The sequence below is a fragment of the Mirounga angustirostris genome, unplaced genomic scaffold (assembly GCF_029215605.1).
Source record: "Mirounga angustirostris isolate CCGP_5_RB_7025 unplaced genomic scaffold, mMirAng1.0.hap1 SCAF_8, whole genome shotgun sequence".
Lineage (NCBI taxonomy): Eukaryota > Metazoa > Chordata > Mammalia > Carnivora > Phocidae > Mirounga > Mirounga angustirostris.
The window spans coordinates 101,425,116-101,442,029 of NW_026991716.1; the positions used below are offsets into that span (position 1 = coordinate 101,425,116).

At 42.6% G+C, this 16,914-nt stretch overlaps 1 protein-coding gene across 8 annotated transcripts in view; it reads left to right on the forward strand.

The window, feature by feature from the left end:
- The window catches only part of DCBLD1 (discoidin, CUB and LCCL domain containing 1), a 72,402-nt gene that overhangs the window by 22,769 nt on the left and 32,719 nt on the right, over positions 1–16,914 (forward strand). For 7 of the 8 annotated variants that reach the window (XM_064598036.1, XM_064598038.1, XM_064598034.1 and 4 more), the window contains exon 2: positions 1,490–1,702. In XM_064598036.1, the coding sequence (XP_064454106.1) occupies positions 1,490–1,702 (213 nt within the window). Of the gene's footprint in view, positions 1–618; positions 1,039–1,489; positions 1,703–16,914 lie in introns of those variants that run through there. The other variant, XM_064598037.1, reaches the window with a different exon arrangement.

Consider the following 16,914-nt stretch of genomic DNA (forward strand, 5'->3'; position numbering starts at 1 on the left):
TTGGTAAAGTTAACTCTCATCCGCCATCCATCAGTCTGGCTGGAGCTGCTGGGAATCTTGTGACAGTTTCTGGAATATGGGTGGATTCCTCTCCTTGGACTTATCTGAATGAGATGGAGTAGCTTCTGGAGTTCTCTGCCCTGCCCCCTGCCAATTTTTTGTTTTGTTTAGTTTGTTTGTTTACTACTATCATTTGGGCTGCAAGCCTAAGGGTCAGAAAAGAGTGGGACAAAGGAAAGCCCCAGGCCAATCCTGCTCTAGCTCAGGAAGAGGCTGGAGGAGGAAGGAAGCAGCCTTGGGGTTTAGATTCCCACTATGCCCAAATTGGGGCTTCTCTGTGGGAGACTTTGGGATGCAGAGGCCTTGTTTTATTACTCAGAGAATTCCTTCTTCAACAAATTTCTGCTTTCCCTCCAGTTAAGGGCAGAAATTCTTGCTTTTATGTGAAGCCTTACCAGCCACAGGAATTTTGTGATTTGAATGCAGTGTATGCTCGTTTACCTTGCAACCCACCCAGTTGGCATGCCATTAGATATTTGAGTGACTCAGTCACTTTAATCTACCGGAGCAATGTGTTGGTCAATTGATGAACTTCCCTATTCGGAAAAGTCTTAAGGAAATTTCTTACTTTAGTGAAGTAGTGATAATTCACTGGAATAGATTCTCTCCTGCCTTCCTCAGCCCTTTAAGCTCCTGATATGGCACATGGCACCCAGTATTAGAGTTAGATGAACATGTGACTCTCTCCCATTTTGCTCTGAGTTCTGTGAAGCCACCATTGCTGCCTTTTTGTGTCTCCAGCAGTACCAGGTCTGGTATGTGCCAAGCACTCAGTGCACTAGACCCTCAGCATTCTCTAATGACACATCCTGGGTCTATCAGGAACCTTCCAGTCAGTGACTGTCATTAACTGCGACATGAATGTCGAACCGCTGGAAACCTCCAGCTATGACAGGCTGTCACTCTCCTCTCAGCCCACGTCTCAGACTCCACCAGCCGCACGCTCTCCTGTTTAACAATACAATGACCCTCTTGGAAGTAAGTATGATTATTTTCTCCACCACAAATTATTGCATGGCATCGGCTTGCTAATAGATGAAACCACAAACAGCAAATCTGTGACTGCCAAGGGCCTACTGTGCAAGTTTCCATGGGTAGATAAATAGATGATTAGCAAAAGTGGTATGATTAAATGAAGTATTTGCTGAGGGCTTTCCACTCTAATATATGAAACACTTTGGTCCAAAATATTCAGAAGATTAAACTGGGAAACAAGATGAAATAACCTGAAATAATATAAAATTTAATCTTCTTCTTCTTCTTCCTCTTCCTCTTTGTCCTTCTCCTCCTTCTCCTCCTCCTTCTTCCTCTTCTTAGCTTTTCCCTCTACAAAGAAGGAATAACATACATGACTTGGAGATTGTACTAGACTCTCTCAATCCTCAGTAAGAATTAATGTCACTTCTTTCATTCTCTTTTTCTTTACCAGGTGATGGCTGTGGGCACATAGTGACCTATCAGGACAGTGGCACAATGACATCTAAGAATTATCCAGGGACTTACCCCAATCACACGGTTTGTGAAAAGATCATCAGAGTACCAAAAGGGAAGAAGCTGATTCTGAGGTTAGGCGATCTGGATATTGAATCCCAGACCTGTGCTTCTGACTACCTTCTCTTCACCAGCAATTCCGATCAGTATGGTAAGAAAAGAGGTCTAGGTTTCTGTGAGCATGAAGTAATTTGGAGCTTGGGAGGGAGGGCAAGTGGTGTGTTGGTGAGTATTATAGCCTGGGAAGATTAGAAGAGAAGCTTGCTTTTTGTAAGCTCCTAGGGTAGCTCACGTGGATACACTTGCTTCCTAAGCTGCAACAAAGACATCTAAGGAGATTTAGCATTAGCCTTGTGTGTGTCTCAGGAGCTTTGTTTGAGTGTGTATCTTGCTGGGAAGAGAATTGGAGATGTATGGCACTTGGCTAGAACATCTACAAGTCATTCATTCATGTGACAGATATTTATTGAACAGCGATCATGTGTTCAGGAACTCTGTGGGATACAGCGTGAAAAAACAAAGTTCCTCCTTCATGGAGCTTGCTTTGGTGGGGAGGGGAGATGGAAAATCAAATGCATCTATCATATGAGGGGTAGTGAGAAAGAAGAGCGAGAATAACAAAAACAAGGCAGCCTAAGGTTGTACAGAGCCTGTTTTTGAGTCGGTTTCTACTACAAATGGGATGGTCAGGAAAACTTCTCCAATACGGGAACATTGAGCAGAGACCCGAATGACTCGAGGGAATGGACTGTGTACATGTGTCTGAGGTCAGAGTTTTCTGGGTAAGGGAACAGCAGATGCAGAGGACAATTTCCAAAATAATCTTTTGAAATCAAGCTTTTTTTGTGCTTTGGGGTGTGCAGTTAGCACACTGGAGTCTGAAATCACCAGAACAGTGACCCTGTGATCCCAAGTCCAAGGAAACAGCTTAGGTTTAGACAATTCAAAAACAAAGACGAAATCTTATATACAGGTTCTTCTGAGGTTAGAGGTTTACGGAAATTCTCTATGCATACGGCTCCCAAAACGATACAGGTTTTGTCTACCTACTAGCTCTCTGCAGGCAATTTCTCAAACACACACAACTTTCAATGTTGTCTTTACCTTTGCATGCAGATGTGTTTCCTCTCTCCTGCTGCCTCCTCCCAGCGTGGAGGCCCCGACTAGCCTGGAGACCATTCAGAGGTCTATGCTTATCTAGCCTGCATGGAAAAAAAAACCTAGGATTTTTTTTATCCCTGGGAATATTATGTCTATTTTAATGATTGCTGAATTACTCTGACAGAATAAAGATAGTTGATTTCATATAATTGGTTGCAACTTTTTACTGCAGTTTGATTCAGATGGGAAAGATGAGGGGCACCTGGGTGGCTCAGTTGGTTAAGCATCTCACTTCTGCTCAGGTCATGATCTCAGGGGTCCTGGGATCAGCCCCGAGTGGGCCTCTGTGCTCAGCGGGGAGCCTGCTTCTCCCTCTCCCTCTGCCCCTCCTCCCACTCATGCTCTCTCTTTCTCAAATAAATAAATAAAATCTTTATAAAAAAACAAACAAATGGGAAAAATGAGAATTCAAGGGATGCTGAAAGCCCCTGGGAATGCTTACTGGTGATCACGTGTGTATTAATTTGTAGAAGCACTCTTCAGGGAATCCCTCATCAGCCAGGAAATGTCATTCACATTCAGAGGGGAGGATTGAGTTCAGAGCCCTCCTGTAAGATGTGAGGCAAACGCTGCGGGGCCAGCCATGGCTTTCCCACACTGGTGTCTCCTGGGGACCGTCTACTTTCCTGGAAGAGGAGCAGTTACTTCCATCTGCTGACAGAGCAGTAGAGAGTAGCCCTCTCTGTTGCTTGCCACCTCTCTCAAATCAGAGGTGAGGTGAGAAGAACTAGAAAGGGGAGCGGATCAGCGCAAAGCAGGATTGGAGAATGGATGTTGCTTTCCCACACCGTGAGTTTACTTCATCAGCTCCGATGTATATTCATGAATATCCGGGAAAGAGGAAACACATAGGGTTAACGACATATTAGGAGCTAGGTTCTGAGGTGATTGTGGTCAGCTTCAGGGCACCGATCTCCACCATTTCTAGATTTCTCGAATTTTCAAGGCTTAGACCCATCAAATGAGTAATGGATTGCAATTCACCTGTAGCAGTAAAGCCAACTAAATTATTTTTCTCTTTATATTTTTTCTATATACCAGTTAGGTTTATCTTTTAAAAACCAGAATTTGTGCTCATTGTAGAAATAAACATATTCAGGGTCTGTTATAATGCCAGGCACATGCTTGACCCTTACGTAGATTTTCTGGAATCCTTATATCCACCTTGGAGGTAAATGTTATTAACTCCTTTCTACAAATAGGGAAACTAAAGCACAGTGAGTTGGGTTTTTTTTTTGTTTTTGTTTTTGAGTAACATGCCAAAGATCACACAGCTAGTTGAGGGGTGAAAGGAGGATTTGTGTCCATGTCTTTGTGGTTCAAATACCTCTGATTCCAGATGTCTGCTCCTCTGTCCCAGTCCCACAACTCAAAGAAAACCACAACACATTCTTAGCCCAATATTATATCATACAGCAATTTTGTCTAAAATTAGCAGGTAGAGCTAATATTTTTGGCTAGGGATGTTCTTAAGATGAAATATTCAGTGATGCTCAGAATGTTTCTTTTGTGGCTACGTTAAAGATTTCTTGGGCGCCTGGGTGGCTCAGTTGGTTAAGCGACTGCCTTCGGCTCAGGTCATGATCCTGGAGTCCCTGGAGCGAGTCCCGCATCAGGCTCCCTGCTCGGCGGGGAGTCTGCTTCTCCCTCTGGCCCTCCCCCCTCTCATGTGCTCTCTCTCTCATTCTCTCTCTCTCAAATAAATAAATAAATAAATAAATAATCTTAAAAAAAAAAAAAAAAAGATTTCCTGATCAGTCACGCTAAGACAAACCCAGCAGACAGGGGTAAGGGAAATTAGCCATAAAGGAAATATCTGGAAAGAAAATTAGGATATTTTAGTCCTGTAAGAATATTTTTAAAAAATTAAATGCTTAGGGTGAGCTAGAGAAAGTGTATACATGCGTATGCTGTGTATGTTGCATATACATGTTTGTGTCTTTTGTAGTTTTGAAGCGCATTCTGGGAGGAGCCACTCTTCGTATGCATGTGCTTATAATATTCAATCCAGTGATTTGAATGTAGTAGATCTACTCAGTGAATAAATGATTTTTTAATAAAGTGAATCAACAAGTTCAGTGACGTGGAACCAGTTAACTAAAACATGTTACAATTACTTGGCATATTAAACACATGTTTGTTTAAAAGACTATTAATATGGGAAGCTGCTTATGATATAGTGTTAGGTAAAATATGAATATATGCTAATGTTATAACAATAAGGAAAAAACCTTCCAATAAAATAAGACAACATAACTTCAGCAGAATCTTGAAGTGAGACTTTAGAAGTTTTAACTACTGGTATTGTTATATCTTCTCTCTACTTTCTATTTTTTCTTTCACAGACATAAGTTAATATGTTGTTAATACAGGGACGCCTGGGTGGCTCAGTCAGTTAAGCATCTGCCTTCCGCCGGGGTCATGATCCCAGGGTCCTGGGATCCAGCCCCACATCCAGCTCCCCGCTCAGCAGGGAGTCTGCTTCTCCCTCTGCCCTTACCCCTCGCTTGTGCTCTCTCTCTCTCTCTCCCCCCCCCACAAAAATAAAGAAATAAAAAAAAAAATCTGGAAAAAAAAGTGTTAATACAGAACAAATAGATTTCCTTGGACCCAAAACACGAACTAGACCAATATTTTAACTTAGTTAAAATAGTCCGGTGGTCAGTTTGAACCTCCCCAAGGAGCACAGGCATCTGCAAAGGAGGAGGAAGGAGCGCTTTGTCATCCTGCGCCCCACCCAGCTCAGGGTGGGCGTTCCTGTGGGGCTGTTGCCCAGTTCCCCGGGAGAGTGGGAGGCCTCCAGAGGGAGAGCCCTCGTGTTAGTGCAGGGTCCCAGGGAGCCACGGCACTTGGCTGGGCTGCCGGGGGTGGCCGAAAGTGCCCGCTGAAGGGCGGCAGTGGGGACCGTATGTTGTGGAATACCGCTTTGAAATTCCCATATATGATGGCTCTGACCATTACAAGTGTGGCTGAAATAGCCGAATCGTTTTAGTGTATCCAGCTCGATTTTTTTCATTAACCAATTAATTATTAAAACCTGTGCCAAGAGATTTTACGACTCAACACTATCAGAATCTTGAAAAAGGAGTTGATGTTTTGAAAAAGAATAATGTTTTCTGGCATTAATGTTTGCAAGCTCTGCCAAGAATGGAAGTACTTGGAATGTGATTGCATTAACAATTGTGAATATGCTGGAACTGTACACTTTTTAATCATTGTGCAGTTCATGTGTAGTGGTTCGTCCCCCATGCCAATTTTGTTTTAAATGTTTGGTTCGTGTACTTTTGGGCGCTGTTATAATCCACAGTCATGATAGTAAAATGCACTGTAAACAAGTGTAAGCCACACCAGTTTTCCCAGTAAGCAGGCAAAATACACACTTGATCTCATTGCTTTTAAAAGGCCTGATACAGACAAGGTGGGATTATTATTCTTCTGTTGGTCAGGTATTATAATTGTAGTTGATATTTCAGATTCAACATCAGTTAGAAGGATTACGTATATATTTCCTACTGAGTGAGGACTCTTCCTTTCAAAATACCCTTGGAACAGCCAGGAAGCAGCAAAGTTGACAAAGTAAAGAATATCAACCTTACTTTGGAAAATGTGTTTTTTTTTAGAACAAAATAAGTTTTGGGGTGCCTGGGTGGCTCAGTCCGTTAAGCGTCTGCCTTCCACTTGGGTCATGATCCCAGGGTCCTGGGATCGAGCCCCGCATCGGGCTCCCTGCTCAGCGGGGAGTCTGCTTCTCCCTCTCCCTCTGCCCCTCCACCCTGCTCATGCTGTCACTCTCTCTCAAATAAATAAATAAAATCTTAAAAAAAAAAAAGAACAAAATAAGTTTTTAAAGATGTTCTTAAACACAAGTTTTACTTTTAAACTTACAAAACATTTTGGATCTAAACACATATACCGACTTTCAAGATTGTGTGCTAATATCCTGGCTAAAAAAAAAGTCTTTAAGAAGTATCATAGTTTGCTTAGTAGAGGTTGTTTTTACTATAACTGAGGGAATTCTGGGTTTTTGTTTGTTTAGGAGACCAAAGAAGCTGATACTACCTTCCAAAGAAACATTAATGTCCCTTTTATCTTCTAGGATTCAGGCTAGGGTCACAAGCATTTCGTTGTCATGACTCCTCACTCTGCTTTAATCTGGGAGAGTTCCTCGTTTTACTTTGTCTCTTACATAGTTTTGAAGAGTTCCAGCCATTTATTTGTAGAATGTCTGTTGCTTTTGGTTCGATGCTTTTGGTTCGATGTTCCCTAGTGATTAAATTCAGATTATGCATTTTTTTGGAAAATAGAACATTATCCCTTTTTAAAGTGATCTTTGAAAGCCTTGTTTCCAAAAATGTCCAGCATTAGAAATTGTGAGGTCCTATGTCCCCTGAGGAATGTGAACTAAGTCTGCATTGTTTTCTTTGCTTCTTTTCACGGCTTTCCTCAGGTGGACTCTTTAGCATTCAAAACTGCATTCATTTAAGTCACTTCAAGTGTCTTCCCCAAACAGTTCTGCCTTGTTCAAAGAGGTCAGTGTAATATGAGACTGTGAAAAAATGTAAATTTAAGGTGGCACCTTCTTTACAAAGGAAGTTCACCTTAATATTTGAACGCATAAGGCCATAGAGACTTGACTGAGGTAGCCGATGCTATCCTAGGATTGAACAGGTTCACTTTTAAGCCTGAATTTGAAGATTAAAACAAAGAATCTATTTAAGTAATGTATCGTAAGATTTAAAATTGTTGTATAGTACAGTTCGGATTGCTGCTTTGGTACTGATTCTTGATTTCTGGCCTTTTATAGTCATGATATAAAGTAATAACAGGTTAATTATATAAAACATTAAAATAACATTAAAATATCTTGAACTTTGGGAAAAAGTCAATGCTAATTCAGACACTGTGTCATGCCAAAATACCTACATTTAAAATATAAAATATCTAACTTTTATTTATGACACTGAAGAGGGAGGGCTGTGAATTCATACTGAAGGTCATTATTCTCAACTTTAAAACTCTTTATGACTTGTCCTATGGTTAAGTTCCATTTCCAGTCATGCTGACCAGAAAGGGCCTGCTCTCAGGGACTCTAGAGGAATTGTCATTTCTGTTTTCCTGATATTTCAAGAGGATTGACTGGGTCCCAGTTGCCTTTGAAAGTTGGACTTCCTTTGATGTGTGGAGTTCAGGGTTGTTCCTGGACCCCCTGAAGGACTTGCTGGAAAAATCTGGATGGGAACCAGATATTGGCTTCTCAGACTCCCTCCCCCCACCCCACCCCGGTCACTGTGGATCAATGAAAACAGGCTGGTCTTCAGCATGCATTGAGATTAACACTGTCATTTCTGCTGAGATTTTTCACTTGTGCTTAAGAGTGCAGCAGAGTCTGGAATTAGACTTTCTACCTTCAAATTCCTGCTGTACTACTCGTTTATTAATTGCTTAACCTTGAGCAAATTGGGTCATGTTTCCATACCTCCGTTGCCCCATCTTTAAAATGGCCAAAATAGGGCACCTGGGTGGCTCAGTGAGTTAAGCGTCTGCCTTGGCTCAGGTCATGATCCCAGGGTCGTGGGATTGAGCCCCGCATCGGGCTCCCTGCTCAGCGGGGAGTCTGCTTGTCCCTCTCCCTCTGCCCCTCCTCTCTGCTCATGCTTTCTCTCTCTGTCAAATAAATAAATAAATAATCTTTAAAAAAATAAAATGGGCAAAATACTACTATCTTCCATATTTGGGTGATGGACGCACATATGTATAACATAAAAGAATGATGCCTGGCACAAAATAAGCACTCAGCAAATGTTAGCCATCATCCCCCTCCCTTTCCTCCCTCCTCCTCAGTGGCCTCGCACACAGTTTATTCTTTGTCTAAGAGGTCTAAGAGCAGAGAACATCTTGGCCCCTTCTCAGTACCCTGAGCACTTCCCTTCCATCAAGCAGAGGCTGAGCTGTGGCAGCCCACCCTGCCCTCCTGGTGAGTTTGCCCAAATCATTCCAAGCATGTGGCAGGGGTTCCTTGGGCCAGAAATAGCTCCCTGTACAGATTTTCTCCATCCAACCTCATGAGATGAGCAGAAAACACATAGTCTCCAAGCCCACGGGTCATTTTGTTCGGTTTGGCTTTTTTATTTCACTGCCAGCCCATGTCTTTGTATCTATTTCTTATGGAAAGAGCCTCCTGATGTTTTCCTCTCTCCTTTCACCAGTCTCTGTTCATGCCAGGCTGGCCAAGCTTATCTTGTTGAATATAATTATAATTTCTTTCTTTCCTTTTTTCGAAAATTATTAATTGTACCCTCCTATCTATAGAAACTTGTCAGCGCGGCACTCAAGGCTCACTCTTTTCCCCATCCCCATTTCCAGCCTCATCCCTGAGTCTCCCCATGTCTGTGCCTTTTCCTGAACACATCGTACATAGAGCTTCATGCAGTGGTATTTTTATTGACAGTATTCCTCCCATAGGTCTCTTTTCCTTCCCCTGCATTTCCTATCCCTTCTAACACAGACACACAGACACACACAGACACACACACACACACACACACACACCAGATCCATTGCTACTTACCCCAGAGCCCCAGAGCCCCTTCTTTAATGTCCAGCAGCTCCGGTTATTCCCTTTCTGGGGCTTATGTTGATTTTCTAAGCCTTCACTACTGGAGCACCAATCTCAGTTTGAGATCATTATGTTAGCTTCTCTACCAGATATAGGGTTCCCTGAGCAAGGAATTGCATTTCATTCATTTTTCAGTATCCCTAGATGCTTAGCATACTGTTGCATTTGCAGATGCTCATTGAATATTTAATGAATCTGATGGCATGTAGCTTGATTTTGGCAAACATATATTTAAAAATCTGTCTTTTGGGGGCATGTGGGTGGCTCAGTTAAGCATCTGACCCTTGATTTCCCTCAGGTCATGATCTCAGGGTCATGAGATGAAGCCTCATGTGGGGCTCTGCGCTGGGCGTGGAGCCTGCTTAAGATTCTCTCTCCCCCTCTCCCTCTGCCCACCCCGCCCCCACATTCGCACATGTGCTCTCTCTCTCTCGTAAAAAAAAAAAAAAATCTGGATTTTCACAAAAGATAAAGTATCTTTATTCACACTGTGGGAAGATTCATAAGAGTCCTCGATCTATAAATCTCTCCTCTGCATCTAAAAAAAGACTTGATTTACATAAAATTTTAGGACTCTACTTATTCTATAAAAAAGACCATGAAGTGCTGTAGAAGGCTCTTACACTTGAGCATTCAACTATATGCTGTACACGGGGCTTAGTTCTTTAGGCTAACTAACACACTGAACTGTCCTGATATCCCTGAGGCTAGGGCCTGTTGTTAACATCCATACCTAAGAACACTGAAGCTCAAAGAGGTCAAGTAACTTGCTTATCACTTTCCTAGATCTGGGATGTGAGTGTGGGCATTTGATTCCAGAGACTCCACTCTTAAACCCTGTAACGTCCCAGAAACCATCTGGCCCAGTGGCTTGTGTATAAGAAAACCTGAGCTGTAGTTTTGTCTGTAATTTGCTGGAAGAGACTTCTCCAGGCCTCCCCACCAGGGTATCCTGGGAATAAGATGGAGTTCTGAGAAATCGCTCACATGAAGAGTACAAGTAAAAATTTAAGGTCTCAAAGAAATGCTTCTTAGTCAAAATGCTTCAGGAGGCATTGTGGTCAGGGATAGAAACCAGCTTGCCACAGGAACCTAATGGTAAATTGGTTGAATTGGTTGTGGTCTGCTACGTGATTTGAGATACAGAAAAACCAGGAAGTCCAAGAATTGTTCTCTTCCATTTCCTCTACTTCCACCCCCACTCCCAGTATTTTTTTAACCATTGTCAGTGATCTAGAAGTACAGCAATGTGAAGCCAGCCGTTAATATTTATATTACACTAGGAACAAGAGAAATGGGAAAACTAGGAAATGATACTAAGCGTTTTGATTGCAACAAGATTTCTGTGATAATTTTTAGAAAGATACATATCTGGCATACTGCATTAACATCTAATCATTATGCCTTGTCTGTTGATTTTTTAAAAAATCCTAAATAGGGAAAAAAACACGAGATTGGTAGCGTCTATCTTATAAGTGGTTTGTATCTCCCAGACATATCATGAAGAATGCAAAATTCTCACAACTTTTAAAAATAATAATAAAAAACGGCCTTTAAAGAAATTCCTAGCTCGTGCAAAGTTGTTTTGGGCCTCAGAAATACGTTCATTCTCCTCCAATTGGGTCTACTTGGGTGGACACTCTCGAGAAGGACTGCTTTTTGTTTGTCTGTTTTTGTTTTATTTTGTTTTGTCTTTTATGCCATGATAGAAGTCAGAAAGCATTTTAAACTCATATCGGCCAGACTCTTCCACACAAGATACCTCATTGACATAGCCATAAGCCTCAAGGAGAAAAAGCTATGGGCCTCCTCCTCCTCCTCCTTTCTCCCAGAAATCTTCCCTGGAGACACTGTGATTTAGTTTCAGTAACTGCCATCTTTTGTTGGGAGGGAAGTAATGGCCTAGGTGGGTTGAGCTTTAGTGTTAAGACATTTCTTGACCTGAGTCCCGGAGCCCCAAGGAAAGCCACACCTTTGTCTTGGAATCTGCCTGGTTCATTTATCATCTGTCACTGATTTTTGTCTGGGAACGAGAGGCCAAAACTCTCCAGGGATACCACTTACATTCTTACGTGACTATGGTTTTAATAGCATCGTCCAGGAATATCCTTTTTTTATGCTAATCCCCCTCCTTTTCAAAGAGAATGGCCCTGGAAATTCTGTATGACCCTATGGCAATTGGCAAGCAAGGACAAACCGTGCCATTTGACTGCATTGAAAAGACAAATGGGAAACGGAGGCAAGTGTAAAGGCGTTTGCAGCTTCAGCATTTCTAGAGATTGCTTTATCAGCACGCTCCGAGCACAAATCTGGGCCACGCCAGCGACCACTTTCCGGGCAGCCGGTTGGGTGCCACGTGGCTGGGACACTTAGGGTCAGTTAGGCTCATCAGCGGGTTCTTATCCCTCATGAGAAATTACATGTGTGCTGCAGAGGGTGTTCATAAGGCTAATGAAAGTTGTTAGGAGGTTGTCTTGTTTTTAATTTGATTTATGACAGATCTCTCAAGAGTCGGGTCTCCAGGGGGCGCCTGGGTGGCTCAGTCGGTTAAGCGTCTGCCTTCTGCTCAGGTCATGATCCCAGGGTCCTGGGATCGAGCCCCGCATCGGGCTCCCTGCTCAGCGGGAAGCCTGCTTCTCCCTCTCCCACTCCCCCTGCTTGTGTTCCCTCTCTCGCTGTGTATCTGTCAAATAAATAAAATCTTAAAAAAAAAAAAAAGTCAGGTCTCTGTTTTTCACCACTGAGAGTATGTGTCGGGTTGGGGAGGGGTCTCTGGGTTTGTGCTGGTTTTCGCTATTGAATGGCACGCACCCCGTTTTTTTTTTTTTTTTTTTTAAGATTTTATTTATTTATTTGAGAGAGACACAGCGAGAGAGGGAACAGAAGCAGGGGGAGAGGGGGAGGGAGAAGCAGGCTTCCCGAAGAGCAGGGAGCCCGATGTGGGGCTCGATCCCAGGACCCCGGGATCATGACCTGAGCCGAAGGCAGATGCTTAACGACTGAGCCACCCAGGTGCCCCCGCACCCCGTTTTTTAAACACATCCCTCTCACAGACAAAACAATAACTTAGTTTCATCCGTTTCAAGATGAAAAGCGCAGAGCCGCCCGGCATGGCTTGGAGCAGTTACTAACCAAACGATTATTGCCTTGTAATGTGGCGTCTCCGACGGGCCACCGAGAATGTCCTAGTGGCGTAGATCGCAGTACGGGAGGGACTGTCAGATTGCCAGAAGAGCAAGAGGATTCTGGGCTTGGCTCAGGGCAGACAGTTCATTCTTCCTTGGAGGACAGTTTTCGTTTATTCACACATGGAAAGATAAGAGGTTTCCCTCACAGCTGCTCATGGAACAGTAGCTCCAAGCAAGGGATGTGTTGAGAGGACCCGGCCTAGTGCGCTCAGTGAAGGCAGCTCCTACGGTTCCTGGCCTTTTCTTCCTTTGTCCCGGGAATCAGTGCGCTGTCTGCTCGGTCTTGGTCTCACGTGTGCTGCCAAATGCCACACGCTATTCCATTTGGTATCGCCGAGAGCGCTCCCCACAGTGCAGGGCTACCAATTTTATTTCACGAAAGTAGAGGTATTTATTTTTCCTGATGTGTCTGCCTGCTTGGTGAGCTGCCTTTCTGCGGTGCCCCAGCCTGGTGGGAACCGGGGACGGCAGAGTAAGATGGAGCCCACCTCCTGGCAAGGATCGAGGGGAGTTAGCAAGTCCCAGTGCTGCAGAACACATGGCACGGCCAGTTGAGAAGCAAATACCCATCCAGAACTGGGAGTCCTATGTTTAGGTCCGCTCCAGTTCTTAAGACCCTGTCCAGAAAGACTGGGGCCCGGGACAGACACCGCAACTGCGATCCAAGTCAGAAGTCGCCAAGCTCTCAATTGGGTTGCCTTTGGAGTTGTCTTTGGGGACGTGTAAACGTAAGTGTAACCCCTTTTTATTTTTTTTTAATTTTTTTAATTTTTATTTTTTTTAAGATTTTATTTATTTATTTGACAGAGAGAGACAGCGAGAGAGGGAACACAAGCAGGGGGAGTGGGAGAGGGAGAAGCAGACTTCCCGCTGAGCAGGGAGCCCGATGAGGGGCTCGATCCCAGGACCCTGGGACCATGACCTGAGCCAAAGGCAGACGCTTAAGGACTGAGCCACCCAGGTGCCCCTGCAACCCCTTTTTAAAAGCCGCGATGGAGAATACTAACAGAGAAGTACATTGTGTGGCCAGGCGTGGGTGGAGGAAGGCTTTGTCATAAGAAAAGCTATAATCCTCAATAGAGTTTGGCTGAAAACTGAAAACGTTGCTTGGGACAGACTGGTCGGTTCCTTCAGTGCCTTCCCATTCATTATGTTTCCCTCTCACCGCCAGGCACGTTTTTCCATTTTCATCTCTTTTCCCTTTGAACTCAAGGAATGCAGTTATGAACTTCCATTCTGTGAGGACTCTGTCTATCTGTCAGGCCTTCAGACAGGAAATAATTGGATGTTTTGCCACAGGCAATAGGACAGGCAGCATTGGACTTCAAGCCTCCCTGCTGGCCTCACGCTGTCTCCTGCTATTCTGATGGTTGTGCCGTGATGAACCTAAAAGAGCAGCTGCTGATGCTGCATTGAGATGGAGAGGGTAGAACCCACCCCATCCGGGGCCTAGTTACGTTTTTGCAGTACTTCAGGAAGAATGCGAGAGAGATTGGTGCCTGGGGGGGGGGTAAAGGTGATTAAAGGAGTGTGTGTGTTTACATCTTTGAACTTCTCTCAGGAATATTTACATTCCTATCATGACTTTGGGAGGATACAACCAAATTAGAGTTTTACTCCATTTAGGTGTTTTTTGGGGGTAGGAAATTATATGTATTGCGTGACAACTTAGCGAGATGACATACACTCTTATCTCTTTGTGTAAGATACATGCAGTGTTGCAACCTTTCCTTTCAACTGTTCCATAAAAATCTAAAAAAAAAAAAAATTCCAATTATTCAGCCATGAGAAAGAAGGACATCCTGCCATTTACAACAACAGGAATGGACCTTGAGGGCATTATGCTAAGTGAGATAAGTCAGACAGAGAAAGATAAGTACTGTATGATATCACTTATATGTGGAATCTAAAACAGCCAAGCTCATAAAAACAGAGAGTTAAAAGGGCGCCAGGGGACGGGGTGGGGGGCAGTGGCTAGGTCGATGTTATTTAAGGGTACAAGCTTGCAATGAGTAGTAAATATGCACTAATCTAATTCACAGTATGGTGAATATAGACAACAATATTGAAGTTGACCCTTGAGCAATGCAGGTTTGAATTATGCAGGCTACTTACACATGAATTGTTTTTACAATACAGTACCGTAAATGTGTTTTCTCTACCCTATGATTTTCTTAAATACTTTCTTTTCTCTAGCTTACTTTATTATAAGAATACAGTATATAATACATATAACGTACAAAATATGTGTTAATTGACTGCTTCTGTTACCGGTAAGGCTTCTGGTCAACAGCAGGCTATTAGTTGTTAAGTTTTTGGATAGTCAAGAGGGGCACCTGGGTGGCTCAGTTGGTTGAGCGTCTGACTCTTGATTTCAGCTCAGGTCATGATCTCGAGGTCCTGGGACTCCCCCCCCCGCCCCCCCCCCCCCCCCGCAATCAGGCTCCATCCTCAGTGGGGAGTCGGCTTCTCTCTCGTCTCTCTCTTCCTCTGCCCCTCCCCCCACCCCCCTGCATGGGCCTGTGCTCTCTCTGAAATAAATAAATAAAATCTTAAAAAAAAAAAAGATTTTGGAGAGTCAGAAGTTATCTGTGGATTTTCAGCTACATGGGGGTTGGCACCCCTAGCCACCACATTGCTCAAGGGTCAACTACATAATCACCAAACTTACTAAGAGACTAGAACCTAATTATTCCTACCATGAAAAGAAATAATTATGTAACATGATGGAGGTGCTAATTACAATGACAATCATATTAAAGTATATCAATGTATCAAATGAATATATAATACACCTTAAATTTACAGTGTTATATATCAAATATATTTGACCTAAAAAAATCCAAACAGATTCTCACTGATCAAAAATTTAGACTTGCTTACCCTACTGTTTTTGTTAGGACTCATTGGAATGCTATAGAAACTGAAGGAGAAATTAGTATCTTTAGCACCGTTTGGAGAGGAGTATATACATTATTATTTCCTCTTGGAAAAGATAAATGTGGTTAGAAAAATATTCTGATTTACCAATAGCAACAAGTTACTAGTTATTTCATTTTTGTTCTTAGATTTGCAAAGCAAGTGTCTTCACTTATCTGTGCAGAGAACAAAGGAATGTCAAGCATACGCAAAACAAACTAAGTTGCAAAAGTCAAGTATAGTAACCTGACTCACTTTAATTTTGAAAAAATGCTTATCATTCTACTTTACTGTGCAAAAATGGGTTTAGTATAAACTGCTTCTCTACCATGCTGTGACCACTGTCAAAGTTCATAAATAATCCATATATTTATTACACTAATGATTTTCTTTCCTTTCTTGTTTTTCCACATTTCTCTTCCTGACTTCTTCATGATATTTTAAAATGCCACGATTAAATCTTTCATGCATCTTTATAATCAGGTTTGGCTTTTCAAAACTGTTGCAAATAGAAGAACATTTAACTTCATTTCAGTTCTAACAATATTTGGAAGGCCACTACATACCAAGTACTGTATGAGCTGCCGGGGATAAAGTGATGGATAGAAGAGTTTCTAACCCCATGGAACATAGTCTAAAAGGAAAACAGACATTATTTATTTGTTTCTTTTAATGTATTCATTCATTTATTTATTTAACTATTTACTACTAACTACTAAGTACTTCTACAGTTCTCATTATATGCTAGGTACTATTCTAAGCAGTTTGCTAGCATTTCATGTAAGTAATTATATATGATAAGTATCTCTAAAGAGGTAAGTCATCGTTTTTAATTTGGATTTCACCATAATTTAATAATAGGGAACAACAGAGATTTGAGGCATGAAGGTAAACGCACAACATTTCTCTTTTGTTCAATTACATCTTCCAAATGTGAGACCGGGACAGGACAAAAGAGAAATCCGGTCCCGTATAGCAGGAGAGGAGTGCTTAGTTGGGTTCATGATCCTCTCCCAGAACTTTTTCTTTCCTTCCTCCTTCCTTAACCTGTTGTTCACACTGTTGGCACTGTTGACTGTTGCCTGATGTTGCTGTTGACTCTTTCCATACTGGTGTATTTGGGGAGAAGTTAATGAAGAATACCTGTCTTCGAACTTTGCTTGCTAAGCCCTATTTTCTTAGAATTTTTCAAGGTGACAATTTACAAAGTAAACTTTAACCTGAGTAGTCTGAGGAATGTCTGTTTTTCCTTTTTAGTTCCAAATCTAATTTTGTTCTTTGAAAGTTCATGGATGGGGCACCTGGGTGGCTCAGTTGGTTAAGCGACTGCCTTCGGCTCAGGTCATGATCCTGGAGTCCCGGGATGGAGTCCCACGTCGGGCTCCCTGCTCGGCAGGGAGTCTGCTTCTCCCTCTGACCCTCCCCCCTCTCATGCTCTCTCTATCTCAGTCTCTTACTCAAATAAATAAATAAAATCTT